This window comes from Coffea eugenioides, chromosome 6 (assembly GCF_003713205.1).
Source record: "Coffea eugenioides isolate CCC68of chromosome 6, Ceug_1.0, whole genome shotgun sequence".
Taxonomy (NCBI): Eukaryota; Viridiplantae; Streptophyta; class Magnoliopsida; order Gentianales; family Rubiaceae; genus Coffea; species Coffea eugenioides.
In genome coordinates this window covers 43,511,526-43,529,026 of record NC_040040.1, presented here as the reverse complement: position 1 = coordinate 43,529,026, position 17,501 = coordinate 43,511,526, and the positions used below count along the sequence as shown (strand labels likewise).

General features: G+C 34.3%; 3 protein-coding genes across 5 annotated transcripts; 1 reads left to right on the top strand and 2 right to left on the bottom strand.

Annotated features, from left to right (window-relative positions):
* Positions 1–555: 555 nt before the first annotated feature.
* LOC113776458 (probable inactive leucine-rich repeat receptor-like protein kinase At3g03770) lies at positions 556–8,104 on the top strand. 2 transcript variants are annotated; one of them, XM_027321632.1, is made up of 8 exons: positions 556–1,023; positions 1,383–2,719; positions 3,436–3,569; positions 4,845–5,085; positions 5,416–5,621; positions 5,711–5,757; positions 6,237–6,348; positions 7,627–8,104. In XM_027321632.1, exons 2-8 carry the CDS (start codon positions 1,384–1,386, stop codon positions 7,912–7,914), a joined length of 2,364 nt encoding a protein of 787 aa, XP_027177433.1. In that variant the 5' UTR covers positions 556–1,023; position 1,383; the 3' UTR covers positions 7,915–8,104. The 2 variants fall into 2 exon arrangements, with proteins under 2 accessions (XP_027177433.1, XP_027177431.1); XM_027321630.1 differs by having other exon boundaries at positions 1,200–2,719.
* Positions 8,105–8,982: 878 nt separating this feature from the next.
* LOC113776459 (mitochondrial inner membrane protease subunit 2) lies at positions 8,983–11,272 on the bottom strand. Of its 2 annotated transcripts, none has more exons than XM_027321633.1 (5): positions 11,030–11,272; positions 10,641–10,872; positions 10,464–10,536; positions 9,817–9,982; positions 8,983–9,313 (listed from the first exon to the last, which is right to left on the bottom strand). In XM_027321633.1, exons 2-5 carry the CDS (start codon positions 10,804–10,806, stop codon positions 9,209–9,211), a joined length of 510 nt encoding a protein of 169 aa, XP_027177434.1. In that variant the 5' UTR covers positions 10,807–10,872; positions 11,030–11,272; the 3' UTR covers positions 8,983–9,208. The 2 variants fall into 2 exon arrangements, with proteins under 2 accessions (XP_027177434.1, XP_027177435.1); XM_027321634.1 differs by having other exon boundaries at positions 10,641–10,842.
* Positions 11,273–14,867: 3,595 nt separating this feature from the next.
* Positions 14,868–17,133, bottom strand: LOC113774200. Its single transcript, XM_027318762.1, has 4 exons — positions 16,912–17,133; positions 16,011–16,830; positions 15,386–15,476; positions 14,868–14,946 (listed from the first exon to the last, which is right to left on the bottom strand). The coding sequence occupies exons 1-4, from the start codon at positions 17,131–17,133 to the stop codon at positions 14,868–14,870; spliced, it is 1,212 nt and encodes a 403-aa protein (XP_027174563.1).
* Positions 17,134–17,501: the final 368 nt, after the last annotated feature.

Sequence of the window (17,501 nt, the reverse complement as noted above, 5' to 3'; positions counted from 1 at the left end):
ATAATACTTAGCTAATCTTTTTCTATTAGGTACATACTCAAAAATTTGTAAATCTTAAATGTATAAATGTAAATTCAATTTCATAAATAACATGAAAATTGCAACTTGTTTGGCCCTAAATCCTAATCCATAGTCCACTAGCTTTACCTCTTAAGGTTGCACTAAAATCCCCTTTCTTTTTCATTTTCTTCCATCTTCCATCTATAGTACTCATTATATTGAGTACTATAGAACGGACATTCAACTACTGAGTTGCCAACCAAAGTGACAACACTCATCCACCTTATAAAATTCCACCACGTTCCTTGACAAATCTAGAACAAGTCTGAAAAGGAGAAATCCACATTAGCAAAATCTAGTCCTGTACGTCCACTGATGTCAATAGTTAAAGAAACATGCAAGACTAGATGATGTACAATAGAGGTCAAGAGAATAAATAAAGGGTTCTCTTCAGTAAGCATCTTTCCTTTTGTTTTTTTGCTTTTCTATTGGGTGGCTCATCAGTCGAATCAGTCCAACTGGAAGAGACCTTTAGAGCTTAAAAGCAATAGTATAATTTAGCAACATTGTGTCCACACCCCATATGAAAATATTGTCGGCTTATGAAGTAATTATGGCAGTTAAAAGTGGTATAGCTCACAAGTGTGGCACAGAGTTTCATGTCTTCATCTGTGCTAGCAATAGATGAATTGTTATTTCTCACAACTCTTGTTCAGAGAAGGCTCTCTGAGTTTACTAGAAAGATTCAGGGGTTTTGTCTCCATAGACACATGACATTTATTGCTTGAGAGTGAAAGGAAGATAGAAAGATGAGAATGAGTGAGTGCTGATGAATTTTTTGACTATTGTGTGGAAGATGTGGTAGGTTGATATGATTATGGTCAGCCTTTGTTTCTAAGCTACTTAGGAAGTTGGGATGTTGGAACTGTAGTTTATTTCTTCATTTGAAGGAAATGAAGGTTAAACTTACTTCACCAAGGAAAATTGGAGATTAACATTTGGCTTCTGTTTCTCAGTATAGAGGTTAGCCTTCTATCAGCTTCAAATTTTCATTTCAGTTGTTTCTTTTGTTTATAATGCAGACAAGATAGATTAGTCCCGTTCAGCATATGTAATTGTTGTAGTTAAGTAGATATCAAGAAAATCATTTGAGAACCAAAGAGTAGCAAGTGAAGGTGAATAATTTTTTATACCTTCAGGTATCCATGATGAAACAATAACTTGCTCCTTTTCCTATTGTCCCTTTTGTGCTTTCAACTGTTCCGCTGTTGCAAAAGTTGAGTTTTGAAGATGTTAGTGATTCATGTGTGGAAACAAGTGAATACTTAAGCTTTGAATTAGTCAACTCTGTTTGTGGGATCTCTTGTTCTGTTGTTCTGCAGGATGGGAAAAGAGGTAGGCCATGCAGCGCTGGTTCTGTTTTTTGCATTGTCAGTCTTAGTTGGCCATTCAGAAAAATTGCAGTCATCCCAGGCACAAACTCTTTTAAGGATTCAACAGTTTTTGAATTTTCCTGTGTCTTTGAATGGCTGGAAGAATGATACAGATTTCTGCAATTCAGAACCAAGGTCCACTCTTACAGTAGTCTGCTATGAGGAAAGCATAACTCAGCTGCATATAATTGGGGAGAAAGAGACTAATAAGCTTTCTAAGAACTTCTCTATTGATTCATTTGTTACTACACTGGTTAAACTTCCCAATTTGAAGGTCCTCAGGTTGGTTTCTTTGGGTTTATGGGGGGCATTACCAGATAAACTTTCCCGCTTGTCATCTCTGGAAATATTGGACATAAGTTCGAATTTCTTTTACGGTACCATACCTCGAGGAATATTGTCATTAACAGGTCTCCAAGCTCTCATACTTGATGGCAATATGTTTAATGGTAGATTTCCTGATGAGCTGGGATCACTATCAGTTTTGACAGTTTTGAGTATGAGAAATAATTCTTGTAGTGGATCTCTGCCCGATTCCCTAGGAAGTTTGGAAAATCTAAGAATCCTTGCCTTATCCAATAACAATTTCTCTGGAGAAGTGCCTGATCTTAGAAAGTTGGAAAACCTTCAGGTTCTAGACTTGGAAAACAATTCTCTTGGACCTCAATTTCCTCCAGTTAATAAAAAAATTGTAAGCCTTGTACTGAGGAAAAATAAATTTACCTATGGCATTCCAGATGAAGTGAAATCCTTCTATCAGCTTGATCACCTAGATGTGTCATCCAACAAATTTGTGGGGCCATTTCCATCATATCTTCTGTCCATGCCATCAATTACATACCTGGATATTTCAGCTAATAGATTTACTGGAATGCTTTTCGAAGATGTGTCTTGCAATACTGAACTTAAGTTTGTGAATTTGTCTGCTAATCTGTTGACTGGGAGGGTGCCTAGCTGTCTACTGTCCAATTCAAGAAACAGGATTTTTCAATATGCTGCAAATTGTTTGGCAACGAAGGATGTAACTCAACAACCGAACTCATATTGTCAGAATCAAGCTTTGGCTGTGGGAATCCTGCCTCATCATAGAAGGCAAAAGGAAGCTTCAAAAATAATCCTGGCCTTGAGCATATCTGGAAGTACTATAGGTGCAGTTCTACTACTCGCTCTAGCTTTTGTTCTTGCAAGAAAATTTCTTGCAAAGAATGAAGCACAAAAGCTTCCTGTTAGAATAATAGAAGAAAATGCCTCAACAGGGTACACTTCAAAAATACTTTCAGATGCAAGTAAGTCCTCAATCTTTTCATCTGCTAATGGGAAGTTTATTTGCTGGTGTGAAATGTGATTTTTACTTATAATAATGGAATTTGCTCTTTTTAAATTCACAAAATATTGTGCTCAATGGACTGTGCTTACAAAGTACAAGTTTTGCACATTCTTGAATTTTCCTTTCATTGGCATTCACCATACCTGACAGGTAATCTCAATGGACCAAATCCAGGACTGGTTTACTGGTTATGTAATGTGTGATCAATCTTGCATAGAAAAGCACAAGTTTTTGTAAATTCTTCATTGTACATTGAAGCTGTTGTAACGGCACACTCAATTTCAAGCTTCTGCAGTGGCAAGAGCTGAGTTTAAGGAAACAAAATTCTTTATCTTTGACCCTAAAGCCCAAAAAGGTGAAAGCACAACGACAACGTCACAAATTTGGCTTTAAATTTGCCTCTCTCTCCCTCATCCGATAGTCTGCACCCACCTTACAGGTTGATTAAACTGAATAACCATCTGGTCTCAGAAAGAGATGAAGTGATTCAACTTAAGAAAGAGAATGTAACAATCGTACTAATTGATTGCAGTTCTCTTGTTTTAACAATATTTCTTGGATCCATGAATATTCAGTCTAGAATGGAAATATATCTAGTCTTCTGGATATCTTTGATCCTAAAGCAGCTATGAAGCATTAATGAGAGTCTTAACAACTAATCAGCAAGTTCTCCAGGATATATTACACAAGCAATGAAGCTTGGAGCAATTGGTCTTCCAGCCTACAGGACCTTTTCACTGGAAGAGCTTGAGGAGGCAACTAACAACTTTGACACATCATCCTTCATAGGGGAAGGCTCTTGTGGTCAGGTAAATGTGTTATTCATAACAATTTCCCAATGCAAATTGAATTGTTGTACTAGCATCAATATGTTGGCTTTCAGTGTCTTCACTTCATCTTAGGGTTCTCCCGAACCGTTTATGAGAAGACAGTTGAAGAAAATATGAAACTGAAATTATTTGAGTATGAGACGGTGGAGTAATTCCCTCCAATTGATATTTCTTACTAGTATTCAACTCATTGTTTGTCTTTACAGTCGCCATTTTTATCTTACCCTCCATACTTTGTGATGATGAAGCCAATTGTGTAGAAAAGTTTAAGTTCACTTGTATAAACCCTATCTGCCAAAAATGCTAAGATCAATACTCTTCGTTCCATTGCTTTGTGTCTGCTGTATAGACAACTCTTCTCCTGAAGCAAAATCTACTTCCCTTCTATGCGAGTTAGGGGTGAATCCTTGCCATTGTCATCTGTAACCACAAGTTCTATCCTCTGAGCTACATTCTGATCTCACACTGATTTCTTCCTGAACATAGCTCAGTAAAAAGACCCACGTCTCACCAATCATTTCAGGTTAATTTGTAACAGATATTTTATCTAATCGGTAATCAACTTTCTGCAGGTTGTGAAGTTGGAGAGAATGGTTTTTTGGATATAATCGTAAAGAATTAGATATTTAATCTTCATGTTTTATATTCTAAGAACTGGTAAAAATAAAAGGTACAATTGGTATATATATTAATGCGTGGTTAATGAAACCTGAATCTGAAAGTTATATGCATACACCAACTTTGCTTCTGGTATAAATTGACTATGGTATGGCTGTAACCTGTTCTTCACATGTGGAAATTAGTCATATAGACTAATTCAAAATTACAGAAACTGTTTGCTGTGACACCTGCCGCCTATTGTGTTTTTGGGATAGTTCTTCCCAAAATATGAAGCCATAGACTACTTAAATGACTATGCAGTATGGCTGTAACCTGTTCTTCACATGTGGAAATTAGTCATATAGACTAATTCAAAATTACAGAAACTGTTTGCTGTGACACCTGCCGCCTATTGTGTTTTTGGGACAGTTCTTCCCAAAATATGAAGCCATAGACTACTTAAATGACTATGCAGTATGGCTGTAACCTGTTCTTCACATGTGGAAATGAGTCATATAGACTAATTCAAAATCACAGAAACTTTTTGCTGTGACACATGCTGCCTATTGTGTTTTTGGGATAGTTCTTCCCAAAATATGAAGCCATAGACTACTTAAATGACTATAGCTGAAATTTTCTTTGCCATTGACTCAGATGTACAGAGGCCAGATGACGGATGGTACCTACGTTGCTATTAGATGCCTGAAAATGAAAAGAAGGCACAGCACTCAAGATTTCTTGCATCACATTGAATTAATATCGAAACTAAGACATCAGCATCTGGTCAGTGCTCTTGGCCACTGCTTCGAGTGTTACTTGGATGATTCAAGTGTGAGCAGAATATTCCTTGTCTTTGAATATGTTCCAAATGGGACATTGAGGAGCTGGATATCAGGTATTCCAAATGTTTTATGATATCAGGATGCATATTCAAATCATGTTCTTTCATGAAAAAAGATTTGGCTGGATGCAGTAGATAACATCTTATAAGCCGACATCTCTTTAAAAGAATATCACTTGCATTAGTAGCATGTATAATTTTCTGATTTCAGTGAGTCATCCACCTAGAGGATTCACCATCAGCTAACTTTTAAAACTCTTTTAAGAAAAGCACGCTGTCTAATCAAATTACGAATTAGTTGATTATCTATGCTATTCAACTTGCAAACTGTTTTGATTTTCTGTTCTTTTACAATTTTAAGTGGATCTCATTGTTATATGACAGATAGACGTGCCGGATCGAAACTTAATTGGACACAACGTATTGCAGCTGCAATTGGGGTAGCAAAGGGTATACAATTCCTGCATACAGGAATAGTGCCTGGTATCTTTCCAAATTATTTGAAAATAACAGATATTCTATTGGATCAGAACCTTGTTGCAAAAGTTAGTAGCTATAACCTGCCTTTGCTAGCAGAGCATATGGGAAAGGTATAAACTTGAATGAAGAATTTTAAATTCTAGGATTGTAAGATGTTATTCTTGCACAAGATAGATGTTGAAGCTACTTAATTTTACAGGATGATGTTCATAGTTCGAATACATCTACACAGTTGAAGAACCTAAGGTTTGTTCTTGTCCAACTTTCAGCATTCTGGTCTCTGCTTAACGAGACGAATAGTTAACAACACAGGACTTCCTTTACTTGCAAGATTTCTGGTTACTGCTATTCATCAATAGCCAAATTCATACCTTTACACTATAAGCCTTTACTTGAAAACCTTGTGCTCAAATTGATCTGGGAATTTAACTTTCTCAGCAACTTTTTCTGCTGCATCTACTGTTTTTGACTAACCATTCATCTTTTGTATTGTCTTCCACATATATTTTCATTGGCATTTACTCAATATTCATTTTTTTTTAATTTTTGGAAGTCAAATACTTGAGAAAAATCTGCAAACTATCAGTTGTTACAAGTCCTCTACCTTTTGTATAAAGTCACAAGTGCTTGGACTTGTACCATCAATTACATAACTGATACCAAATAGGTGGTGCACTTCTTAAAATTTCGATAAGAAATGCTTAAACTACACTCTTGGTTCACAGGGTAATGCATCAAGAAAAGTTCGATATCTATGACTTTGGGATAATATTGCTGAAGATCATCTCTGGAAGGCCAATAATTTCCGAGAGAGAAGTGGTGGTTCTCAAAGATCAGGTATATAAATGTAACTTTATCAGATCTAACTTGTCTTTGGAGCCAACGCTCAGGTTTGGACTAGTTACAGATACTACTCAGCATCAATATTGCGAAATTTTCTTTTCTTTGTTCTCAATTTGCATAGTGTTGGAGTTCCATGTTTTGTTTGTTCTCAATTAGCAAACTCCACTTTGCAGAATGTTCTTCTTCTTTTCTTTTCTTTGAATTTTTTTGGGAGTTATATGATACAGAATCCAATTCTGCTGAAATCTAATAGTGAAATGCTAAATTTAAAGGAAATTTAGAAGCTGTAGACAGGTAAAAATGCTCCATAGGTCCTGAGGTTAATGAGACTTGTGCTCTCTCTATTGTCCGGTGCTGCTGGCTTTAAGTATATTGCTTTGCCCTTGAGACATTAACTCATATAATCATATCATACATAGGAAAAAGAGAATAATACAAAGCTGCTATTTTGCTTTGAATTAGAAGCTATAGACAGGTACAAATACATTGCTTTCCCTTTTTTGACAATAATTCCTATGATACACCAATTAGGCAGGAATAGTTGGCTAGTTCAACCTTTGTTGAAGGTTGACAATGATTGGCCCAGAAGAAAAAAAATGCAAGATTAAGATCATGTGGTGTCCATCCTTTTTAACACCATACGTCTGGTCCATAAAAATTAATCCAAAATTACCTTCTATTCAAAGTCATTTGCATTCTGAAAAAATCAACTTATATTTTGTTGAAATGAACAAAATCTTTCCGGAACAGTTGCATTTCCCCCCTCCCTGTCACACTTAAGGGAAAAAAGAACAAAACAAAACTGCAATTTTGTAATGACAGTGAAGACAATATAGTCATGAAGTCCCTGCAAGTTGTAAGACCTTCAATTAGGGTAATCATATTTGCATTTAGCAATATATGGCATCTCAAAAGGATCTTAATAGGAGTGCCTAGGCCAGGACATGCCATGCAATCTCTAATATCTGTAATCTGATAAACAAACATGAGACCTTCACCTAATCAAATTTAAGCATTTTTGTTCCACTTATTGTGCGTGTGCGGCCGCATGAGAGAGAGAGAGCGATGCATCATCCTAATAGGTTTCTGGATATCTTGGGGAGATTTTCTTTATTTTGAATCCACAAGTTGGCATTTATAGAAAAGCAGAATCTGTGAGCCTGACTGATAATTATTGGCTTCATCAGTTATAGGTGTACAGAACTGAGTGTTCTACCAAAGTTGTTCTCAACACCCATGAATGAAAAGAATTTGTTTTTTCCTGTCATGCAGCTACAAGCAGTCATTACAGCAGATGATGCATCCAGAAAGAGAGTGGTCGATCCGGCTGTTAGTGATGCATGTTCAGACGAATCACTGAAAACTATGATCGAGATTTGCTGCAAATGTTTGCTCCAGAATCCTGCAGATAGACCTTCAGTTGAGGATATCCTCTGGAATTTGCAATTTGCTGCTCAGGTTCAGGATGGATGGAGAGGGGAGTCCTTCCACAGCAGTGACGGCTCTCCAGTTTCATCCTTCAAACCTCCACACCAACGACTCACAATTCCTTGGCATTAGCATTTAGTACTACTATTTTGTAAAAATCAAGTGTTCTAATATGGAGTCATTGGACATAAATCAAACTCTTAACTCAATTAGAAGATAGCATAAACCTGCTTTTTGGATTTTAATTTGGATCTTTTACAAAGGCAACTTTACAAAATTCAAAAGCAATAGAGAACTGGTCACATCATCTCAAAACACAAAATCTCGTTTTAGTCTGATCATGCTTACTTGCCTAAAACCAAACGATACCAATTTTATAAATATTAACACTTGATATTACAAGAGTTAATTACAAAAAGGGGTAACTACTCCCATATCCTTTCTAGCTAGTTCTGATAACCAAAATGGGAATGCTCCCTCCCATTCAATCATCCTAACTGACTTAACTGCAAATTGAGCCATAGCATGGCTACAACTATTAGCAGTTCTGGGAACAAACAAAAACAAACAGCTTTCAAAGTAGTTCTTCTTCAAGTCTTCAATGTCTTCCAGGATTGTTTGTACCTTACAATCCTGCACATTGCTTGAGTTGATTAGGCTCACCACAAATTTGCAATCAGATTGGACCTCTATTGTAGTCCACCCTGCAGTTGTGGCCTAAAAGTTCTATTCATGCTTGATAGCTTTCACAGTTCCAGCTTATGTGTTTAAACAGTCTAAGTGAACCAAATACAAGACTAGTTTACTGGTGCCATCCTATTCTTTATATAGATTACCTAATCAGAAATGGTAAAACTGGTCAACTTTATTTAAAGAAAAATAAAAATAAAAATTCCCGCCGTCATAATTAATATGGTTATCTTAGAATTGGACTAAACATCCACTTATCCATGTCTACAACTGCACCTATTCACACTGCCGCAATAATCACAATTGCAAAATGTCCACCTCTCCATCTTTGCACTCCATACCCTTTACCATGCATAATTCTTTTTTTCCTTCCTTAATTTACTCTAATCATCTATTTATGACGAATATAAATAGTCAATACTGTACTTAAATGGCTGGAAAATAGACTAAAAACACTGCTTTTGCCACCAACAAATCCAAATAAATAGAAATATTGACCCTTAAACAAAAAACTCAAACAGGATGGTTGAAAATTGCCTTATACAAGAAACAACAAATGTCATTAAGAAAAAGGAGCCAAAATTGCACAATCTCCACCCAACAATAATTTGTAGCCTGAAGAGTTTAAGATAATATTGCTCCACCTTAAACTCTTAACTTCTGAAGAATATATCTTAATCAATTTAGCATAGGCAAAAATTGGTAGAACGTACAGAAGACAAACTCAAAAAAAAAATTAGAAAGGCAAATGCTCCTGAGGGATTCTTTTGTCAACTTTACCAACTCTTTGGGGAGGCCAGACAATATGTGTGACCCTTCCATGAACCAAACCCAAAGGAATCTGGAAGTAAACCATCAAGAAATTCATTAGCTAACAAAGCCTTTTTCTACAAATGCAGGCATACAGAGACTTAATCCAGCAATAACCATTTATGTCAAAAGCAGGAATCTCAAACATTTATTTTGGACTAAAAATGTTTTCACAACTTGTTGCCCTACTGTGGTCAGCAAACATGTATTATCATATGCATTCAACATCTTTTTTTGGGTAACTACATGCATTTAACTTTTGTCCGTTCAATGATCTCAAACATCCAGTACAACAGCATTTCCAGACATGACATAATCTAAGCAGGCACTTTGAATTGTAAAAGAGCATGATTATTGATAATTAAATGCTACGAACAAACCATCAACAATTTAACAAACACAGACGCAAATCCCGTGGAAATACACATAAATATAGGTGAATAAACACAAAGAGGGCATCTTTTTTTCTTTTCTTGTTAGTACTCTACATACTCCTTAAACTGAATTCAAAAGTACAGTGAAGAATGTCTATACCGGTCCAAAGGATCTTGAGTCCAAACTAAACACTGAATTGTCACCCTCAACCCAGCAATGCCCTTTCGGGACCACAATAGCATCGTAAGAGTGAGGAGTACTGATCCAGTCACCAGGTAGGGCAGTTATTCTCTTTATATGCATTTCCCTATGATTACTAGGAGAGCTGCACAAAGCCATGATTAAAAAAAAATCACTATCAACAACATTCCATGAGATTAACTCCACTAAGCTAAATTTTTAAAGGCAAACACAGAATGCACCATAACATCTAAAATTAGGCCGCCAACTCATTTATCAAGTCTAAGCTTGGCATCAAATCATGATTTTTAACTGCAAATTGAGTCCCAAGAAATTTTTGGTCTACAGATCATCTATAATAAATTATGCTTTGTATCCATGCAATGTTCTCCATTCCATCTATAGTTTTGTTTATCCACTAAGCCTCAAAGTAATATTCTTTTAACCAATTACCATTATAAGTCACTCAACAAGTTTGTGCATATTCACAACGTAAAACTGCTTTTCTAAGTTTATGTATCAGCTTAAGCATAGCTCAAAAATCATGTGGCTCAAGCACATATTTACACCAGCAGGAAATAAGAGGGAGAAATTCTCTCATCCAGAAGTAGCAAAAAGGAACCTACCAGAAGACCACCACATCACCACATGAGAACTTGTACTTTTCGAGGCAAAATTTCTCCACAAGGACACGGTCATCTACAATAGACTTATCATTAACATTAAAAGTTAAGCATATAAGTGCAAAACTTAGTGCATTAGCATACTTGTTCAGAAGACAACAAAGAAGATGAGAAAGTTACCAGTCAAGGATCCTGTAGAACTGCTGATTTGGGGATTAAAAGTAGGAGACATTGAATAACCTCGAACAGGAACAATGCTAAAATACCGGTCAGATACCGTAAGGCCTATGAGGCCAATGGTGAAAAACTTCTTAGCCGAGTTCCATAAAAAATTTCGAGTCCCCATATGTGCACCAAAATCACCTAAGCCCAGAAACCATATCTGAAATACATTCACCAAAGGAATAAGACTCTGCAATGAAAGGGGGAAAAAATCAGAGAAAAAGTATTGCTCCATTATTTGGTGGACGCATTTTATTCGGACTGAGTCGACTCCGGAACTCAAAAGAGCGGCCAAGTCTACCGAGTAACGGAGGCTTTCACCATGATTTTCAAAGAAAAAAAATTACCCGTGTCCAATTTGTGAGAAATTGCACAGAAAGACAGAAATAGCAAATCAATCTTCAACCCAAAATGCTCTCTTTGCAGACTCTTCACCAAACAGTAGATGGGTGGCAGAGGTTCAAGAGAAGGAGGAACAAAAATAAAAGGGCGAAGAAGACAAGGAGGCTCTCATATCATACGCAAGGCGGCGGGCGGTGGTGAAATTTGGAAAGGAGAAGGAGGAAAGAAGAATGAAAGGCAGACTCGGGGGAGAAGACGGCTACGCCTACGGTATAGGTCAAAGTCAAGCACGGTGACATAAGGGGATAATTTCAGAAACCTCCCTGAGGCTTCTAACATATCACTTGGCACCTTTAAACTTTGAAAAATGTCACTTGCCTCCCTTATTTTGGAATTTTTTTTTCTAACTTGTGCAACCCACATCAAAATATAATAATTAGAAAACTCATTTTAGAATAGATAATATAATCTCATTCTATATTTACCCTTTTCTTGTGGAATCTTAATTGTCATATCACATTAATTTTATTTCTCAATTTTTATCAACTTGGTCAATATGATTCTTTAATTGAAATTAAAAAGTCGATAATGGGCTCGAAAGACTCTTAATATTGTTTTATGTCACGAGTTCGAACAATAAATATTAAGATATTTAAAATTATAGATAATTTACAATACTTGTAAAAATAACTTGCAAATTTTATAGTAATGAAAATAATCTTTTTTGGAAACATCACAAACAAGTTTATATATAATTTTTAGCATTTTTTTTTATTATTCTAGTTTGCAAGCTATTGACTTGGATTAAAAAAAATTAGAAAACTTAGAAAATGTGAACTATTTATAAAACTCTTTAAATTAACTCAATACACTTTACGGTAAAGAAAATAATACTTTTGTAACTTGGAAAGTCTTCAAATACACTTTGAAATATTTACTCTTTGTGTTTTAAAAGCGCACTATATTTTATCCCGTTAGAATTAAAATTTCATGCTTTTGGATTTTGTTTTTAAATTATCATTAATATACTCAAGTTTTTTAAATTATTATATACGTTAAGGAGTAGCACTCCTTTTTTATTTGGCTTTTTTTTAATCCCCATGTACTGAAAACTTTGGTCTATTCCCCCACAGTCCTTGGTTTAAAAAATTTTTTATACTAAAAAGTAAGATAACAAAAGGGTAAATTCAGAATAAAATTATATTCTCTCTCCCAAAATGAGTTCTTTAAAATTATATTTTGAAATAGATTTCAAATGCTACAAAAAAACTTAAATTAAGAGAGACAAGTGAGATATTTAAAAATTGCTGCCAAGTGATTCTATTAGAAACCTCGGTAGAGGTTTATGAAATTATTCCAAAGATAAAATTATATGTCTCTAATTTGCAAGTAATGGATGAATTGAATTAAGTAAACAATAGAATTAATAAACGACTTGGGCCTTTTTTCGCTATGTGTCATGGTGTAAGGGTGGCAATGGATCGTGTCGTGTACTTGTTGTGTTTTGTCATTATCATTTTCATCTCAGAAAAATCTCAACCCTAACCCAACCCATTAGACTTTCATTTTGTGCTATGTCATGATCTATTTGTTAACGAGTTGATTCAAACCAACTCGCGTAACTCGTTAAATACTCTACACTTATCGTGTCGTGTCGTTATCGTGTTTATGTTAGAAAATCTCAACCCTCATCCAACCAATTAGACTTTCATGTCGTGTCATGACCTGTTTGTTAACAGGTTGATCCAACCCAACTTGCATAACCTATTAAATACTCTATACGATTAAAATAGTTTTGATGTGATGCATTATTTTGCCAAATCAACCTATTGAGCTATGCAAGAAGCACTCTAGCATTTTAATCACTTATTTTAACCCATTTGATCATGTAATCGACCAATGTTACTGTTGTTAAAACTCACTGTAAATTTTTTGAAATACATAGTCAACATAAAATTTAAAGTTTTCAAAACATTACAAAAATGATAGATGATGAAGCTTCCCAAGCATAATATAAGTTACAAAGTCAACCTTATTTGGATTGCTATTTTTGAAAATTTCTCCACTTTTTGTGAATATTCCTTCTATACATATTTCAATCACCCTTTATCTCACATATATAACATCCTATAAGAAGTGTTAAAGTAATTTTTCTCAAAAAACTCTCTAGAAAGTGAGATCCAATTAACCTTTTAGAAACATGGTAGGATATTTCCATAAATGAGAAGATACAAAATATGAGTTTTTAAAACATCTAATTGAAATGTTCAAGCCAAGTTTGATCGTTCTTAGTTTTTACAAAATACTCAAAATGGCTTCTATAGTGTTAATTATTATTATAAAATAAGCACCTTATCGGGTTAGTGTGTCAACCCGCTGGTTGACCCAACTCACTTACATTCATGTCACTAACAAGTTGACCCACTAATGATCCATTAAAATTCAGGTCGTGCTAAAACCTATTAATTACGGATCGTGTTCCAGTCGTATTGTTGTGTCGTGCCAGAAATTGCCATCCCGATCGTTGGATGTCTCTACTGGATAATGATTGCCTGAAAACTCATATATATAGAGTGGCAACAAAAAAAGAAAAATAATTTTAAACCAAAAAATTTTTGTTTATAGCACAACACAAAATCAAGTATTGAATTAATTACATTTACCTCTCTATTTTGACCAAACTACCAATACCTCTTGAGGTTCAGAAGTAACAGTCATCCCATTTGACTTAACAATTGGTAGATGGCGTTAAGCATTTTAAAAAACTAGTATAAATACCTGTGCTACGCACAGCAGATTACATTTTTGAAAAAAATTACAATCTATGGAGGAATTTAAAAATAGTAAAATATTATAATCACGGGCACATGAAAGTATATTTAAAAAAATGAAACATTGTAACAATAGTTCAATATATGATAAAAACATCTCCATTATTTATAAACTATCACTTTGATGAAGGTTGGATCCTGAAAAAAAAATAGAAATCTATATCATAAATTGAGCGACATAAGGGTCCAATTAAATATAATTGAATATTTAATTTGATAAGTAAATAAAATACTTACAAACATTTTGCCTTTGATTTGATAATCTTCTACGAAGGTGTGAACATTCTTCACACCAATCAACTCTGAGTACGAACGCCAGTATTGGGGGTTTAATTAATTCTGTTGATTTTTGTGGAGTTCGTACTATAAATAAGAATGCATGATTTTTGCATGAATTAATGTGTGGTCATACAATGCACCTCCATTTTCCTGACAATTAAAAGCATACATAATTCAAAATTATCTTTTGTTTTAGACAGTTTGTAAATAATATTGTATAAAAATATATACATATAAATAATGTATACCTTTGTTTTTAAATTTCTAAGATAAGAAGTATCACAACGAAACATGAATCATGCATGCCTGTCTTGAAGAACGAGGTATAGGTTACCACTGGAATCTCTAACTTCTATGTTAACATTGTATCTGTTAAGAAGAAATTGTGATATATGATGCAAAAAATTATATTAAAATTTAAAATATATGAAAATAATTACCTGACAATAGTGTCGACTACGTCATTACAATGGATACACACCATTTTTGCAAAATGAGATCGACATGATTGTCCACAATTTTTGCATAACTCATGGAACATATTGTCTATGTTGATACTTTAAATGTAAGCAAGTATCCGAAAATATTTAATCTAAAACCATCCAAAGAATGTATAGATTACATTAATTCAAAACTACACGTAGATACTCGTTCATTACTTAATTAATTGAGAGGAATTGTACCGTAGGTATAATTGCATATTCGGATATCCATATTCTCTTAGCATTTGATATCAACAATGCTTGGGACATTGTAAAATTGCATGACCGCAACCATGCACTAATTTCTGAGCATATTTATCATTCTCAAACCTGCAAATTTTTCAAATACATATTCATAAGGGTATGAAATATTATTAATAATTTAATATTTTGGTATTTGTAAAACTTACCAACTGTGTAGGTATTGAGCAAAATTCAAGTAGCAATTGACATACAATTTGCTTGCTCGAATAGTATAAAGTGACGGTCGTGCACAATGTGTTATATTTATTGATAAACTATAAAAATTAAATAAAATAAAGTGAAAATAAATTGAATTACCTTTATAATTTCTCACACAAATACCACAGGCTAGCAAAACATTATTTTTTGTAACAGTTTGACGCAAGTGTTCACCATCATCAGTTGCAAATTTATCACATAAAGTCAACTGAACTACTGTCAAACTTCATTTAGAGAATTTTGGTAAGTATAAATCAAAATTTGTAGAATATAAAATATTTTAAAGATATTGAATCTATTAACTAACCTTTTGTCAAGTAAAAGTATGTCACACTTAGTTTTATCATTGATAGATGTTTGATAGTGTGAACCAACAGATACAACTAAACCAATTACATCTGCAAAAGATCAAAAAGTATAAGTAATACCAGTTCAAATATACAACTTAAATAGAAATATGGTTAATTATGAATGAAATACCTATCAATTGCAAATCATTGTCCATGTGCTGTTCTGTATCTCTTAGTTTGACCAAATTAAACTTGAAACATGGTATGGTTCCACAATCATCTAAAATATTCACTATCTTCGTATCGTTTCCAAATGATAATTGGTACTGATGTGGTGCAAGCCGATATTTAAGATCTGTCGGAATTATACATATATATATATATTTTGAAACCAGTATACCTTGCCTTCATGGAGATGATCTACGAAAATGTTTATCATATTACTGCCTCTTATAACCTCCCTGCATGACAAATTTCTGATAGTTTTCAACAGATTAGTAAATATTCAATATTCTATATTCAATATAATAAATAACATACGCTCTTAATTATTACCTGATCATCTACAAAAAGCATCTTGATACATCCCGAACGTTGAAGCACTCCATATATGGTCGTATCTATTAATCGAAACAATCTAACCTTTACATTCCATCTTGTTTCGAAACATTATTGTAGCTGATACTGTTGCTTCTCTCCTACCTTTAGAAACAATCGGTAATGTTTGTCGAAAATCACCGCCCAAAACAACTAATTTTCCTCTGAAAATACGATCCTCAGAATCATTTTCACTCAACTTTAAGATATCCTTTAAAGTTCTATCCACCGCTTCAAATCCATGTCGATGTGTCATTGGAGTTTCGTCCCAAATTATCAAAGATGTCTCTCTAATTAATTTGGCTAAGTCAAAATTTTTATTGATTGAACAACTTGATGACTTATCCAAATTAATAGGAATTTTGAAATGTGAATGCGCTGTCCTTCCACCCAGTAAGAGTATTGTAGCAATGCCTGATGATGCAACTGAAAGAACAATTTTTCTTTGCGATCTAACTCGAGCAATCAATGTTCTCCATAAATAAGTTTTACCTATCCCACCACTTCCATACACAAAAAATAGTCCTCCGTGATTATGTGTGTATGATTCCATAATAAGATCATATGCTTTCAATTGATCCTCATTCAAACTAGCATATAAATTATCAAATAATTGCTGCTCTGATGTAAAATCATAATCAAGCTCTTCTCTTACAAGTCTATTCATGGAAAACTGAGCATTTTCAAATGACGGCAATGGCATTGGTGAAAAATCTAATAAAGATTGACAATTTTTATTCAAAATGAGTTCGAGTTCAACTAATTCCAAATTTTGTAACTCATCATCTTCAATGCGTATTTGAGAGTTTCCCATATCCCTTCTGATCTGATATTGCAAATCATCTGTCATACTTTTCCAGTGACGCTACCATATATCAGAAGGGTTAGTTACTTCATAATGCATAAGTATTATACAATACATGCTTCGTAATTTTTTGGCAGATGCCCATGTAGATGCTTCAGCTAAAGCTTCATTCCACTCATTAGCATCATCTCGAAGACCAAGGGCTGCACATGCAGCTTTGAATGTTGGATGCACAACTCCATCAATAGTTCTCACATGTTCAAAACTTCGTCCATCACGAATTTTATGCAGCAACATTCTCAAATAGTATCGCTCACCAGAATGAGGATGTGCATATGGTAGCCTTGCAATCTGGACTCTCATAGACGTTTATTTTGGTTCCAAGTCCACTTACTCGGAAAACTCCATAAACATCAAGTTTCTAGCTGAAACATCACTCTGATTTATTTCAAACCATTTCGTCAGCATTGTGTCATGTATGTGATCACGATCAAGAACGTCATAAAGATGATTATCATCGTTAAATATCATAAATTGATGATCAGGAAGATGATACTGCAATCTAATCACTGATGGATACTGTCTGTGCATTTCGAAATCAACTATCATTCAACATGATTCAATTGGCGATAAATATCGACAATCTAAGTACTGTTTAATCTCATCAACGCTTCTGTAACGACGATGACCACTTTTGTGAGGACTCACAAAATTCTTCTTATTTTCTTAAA

Excerpts from the sequence above, each read along its gene's own strand:
- LOC113776458 (XM_027321632.1), top strand. The coding sequence starts at position 1,384 with ATGGGAAAAGAGGTAGGCCATGCAGCGCTGGTTCTGTTTTTTGCATTG. Across the intron at positions 5,622-5,710 it reads TAGCAGAGCATATGGGAAAG|GATGATGTTCATAGTTCGAA; the intron begins GTATAAACTTGA and ends TTAATTTTACAG. Across the intron at positions 6,349-7,626 it reads TGGTGGTTCTCAAAGATCAG|CTACAAGCAGTCATTACAGC; the intron begins GTATATAAATGT and ends CCTGTCATGCAG.
- LOC113776459 (XM_027321633.1), bottom strand. The coding sequence starts at position 10,806 with ATGGGGACTCGAAATTTTTTATGGAACTCGGCTAAGAAGTTTTTCACC. Across the intron at positions 10,537-10,640 it reads TTCTACAGGATCCTTGACTG|ATGACCGTGTCCTTGTGGAG; the intron begins GTAACTTTCTCA and ends AGTCTATTGTAG. Across the intron at positions 9,983-10,463 it reads GGTGATGTGGTGGTCTTCTG|CTCTCCTAGTAATCATAGGG; the intron begins GTAGGTTCCTTT and ends GGCTTTGTGCAG.
- LOC113774200 (XM_027318762.1), bottom strand. The coding sequence starts at position 17,133 with ATGAGAGTCCAGATTGCAAGGCTACCATATGCACATCCTCATTCTGGT. Across the intron at positions 16,831-16,911 it reads TAGCTGAAGCATCTACATGG|CGTCACTGGAAAAGTATGAC; the intron begins GCATCTGCCAAA and ends GATATATGGTAG. Across the intron at positions 14,947-15,385 it reads ATACTTTTACTTGACAAAAG|GTTTGAGAATGATAAATATG; the intron begins GTTAGTTAATAG and ends AAAAATTTGCAG.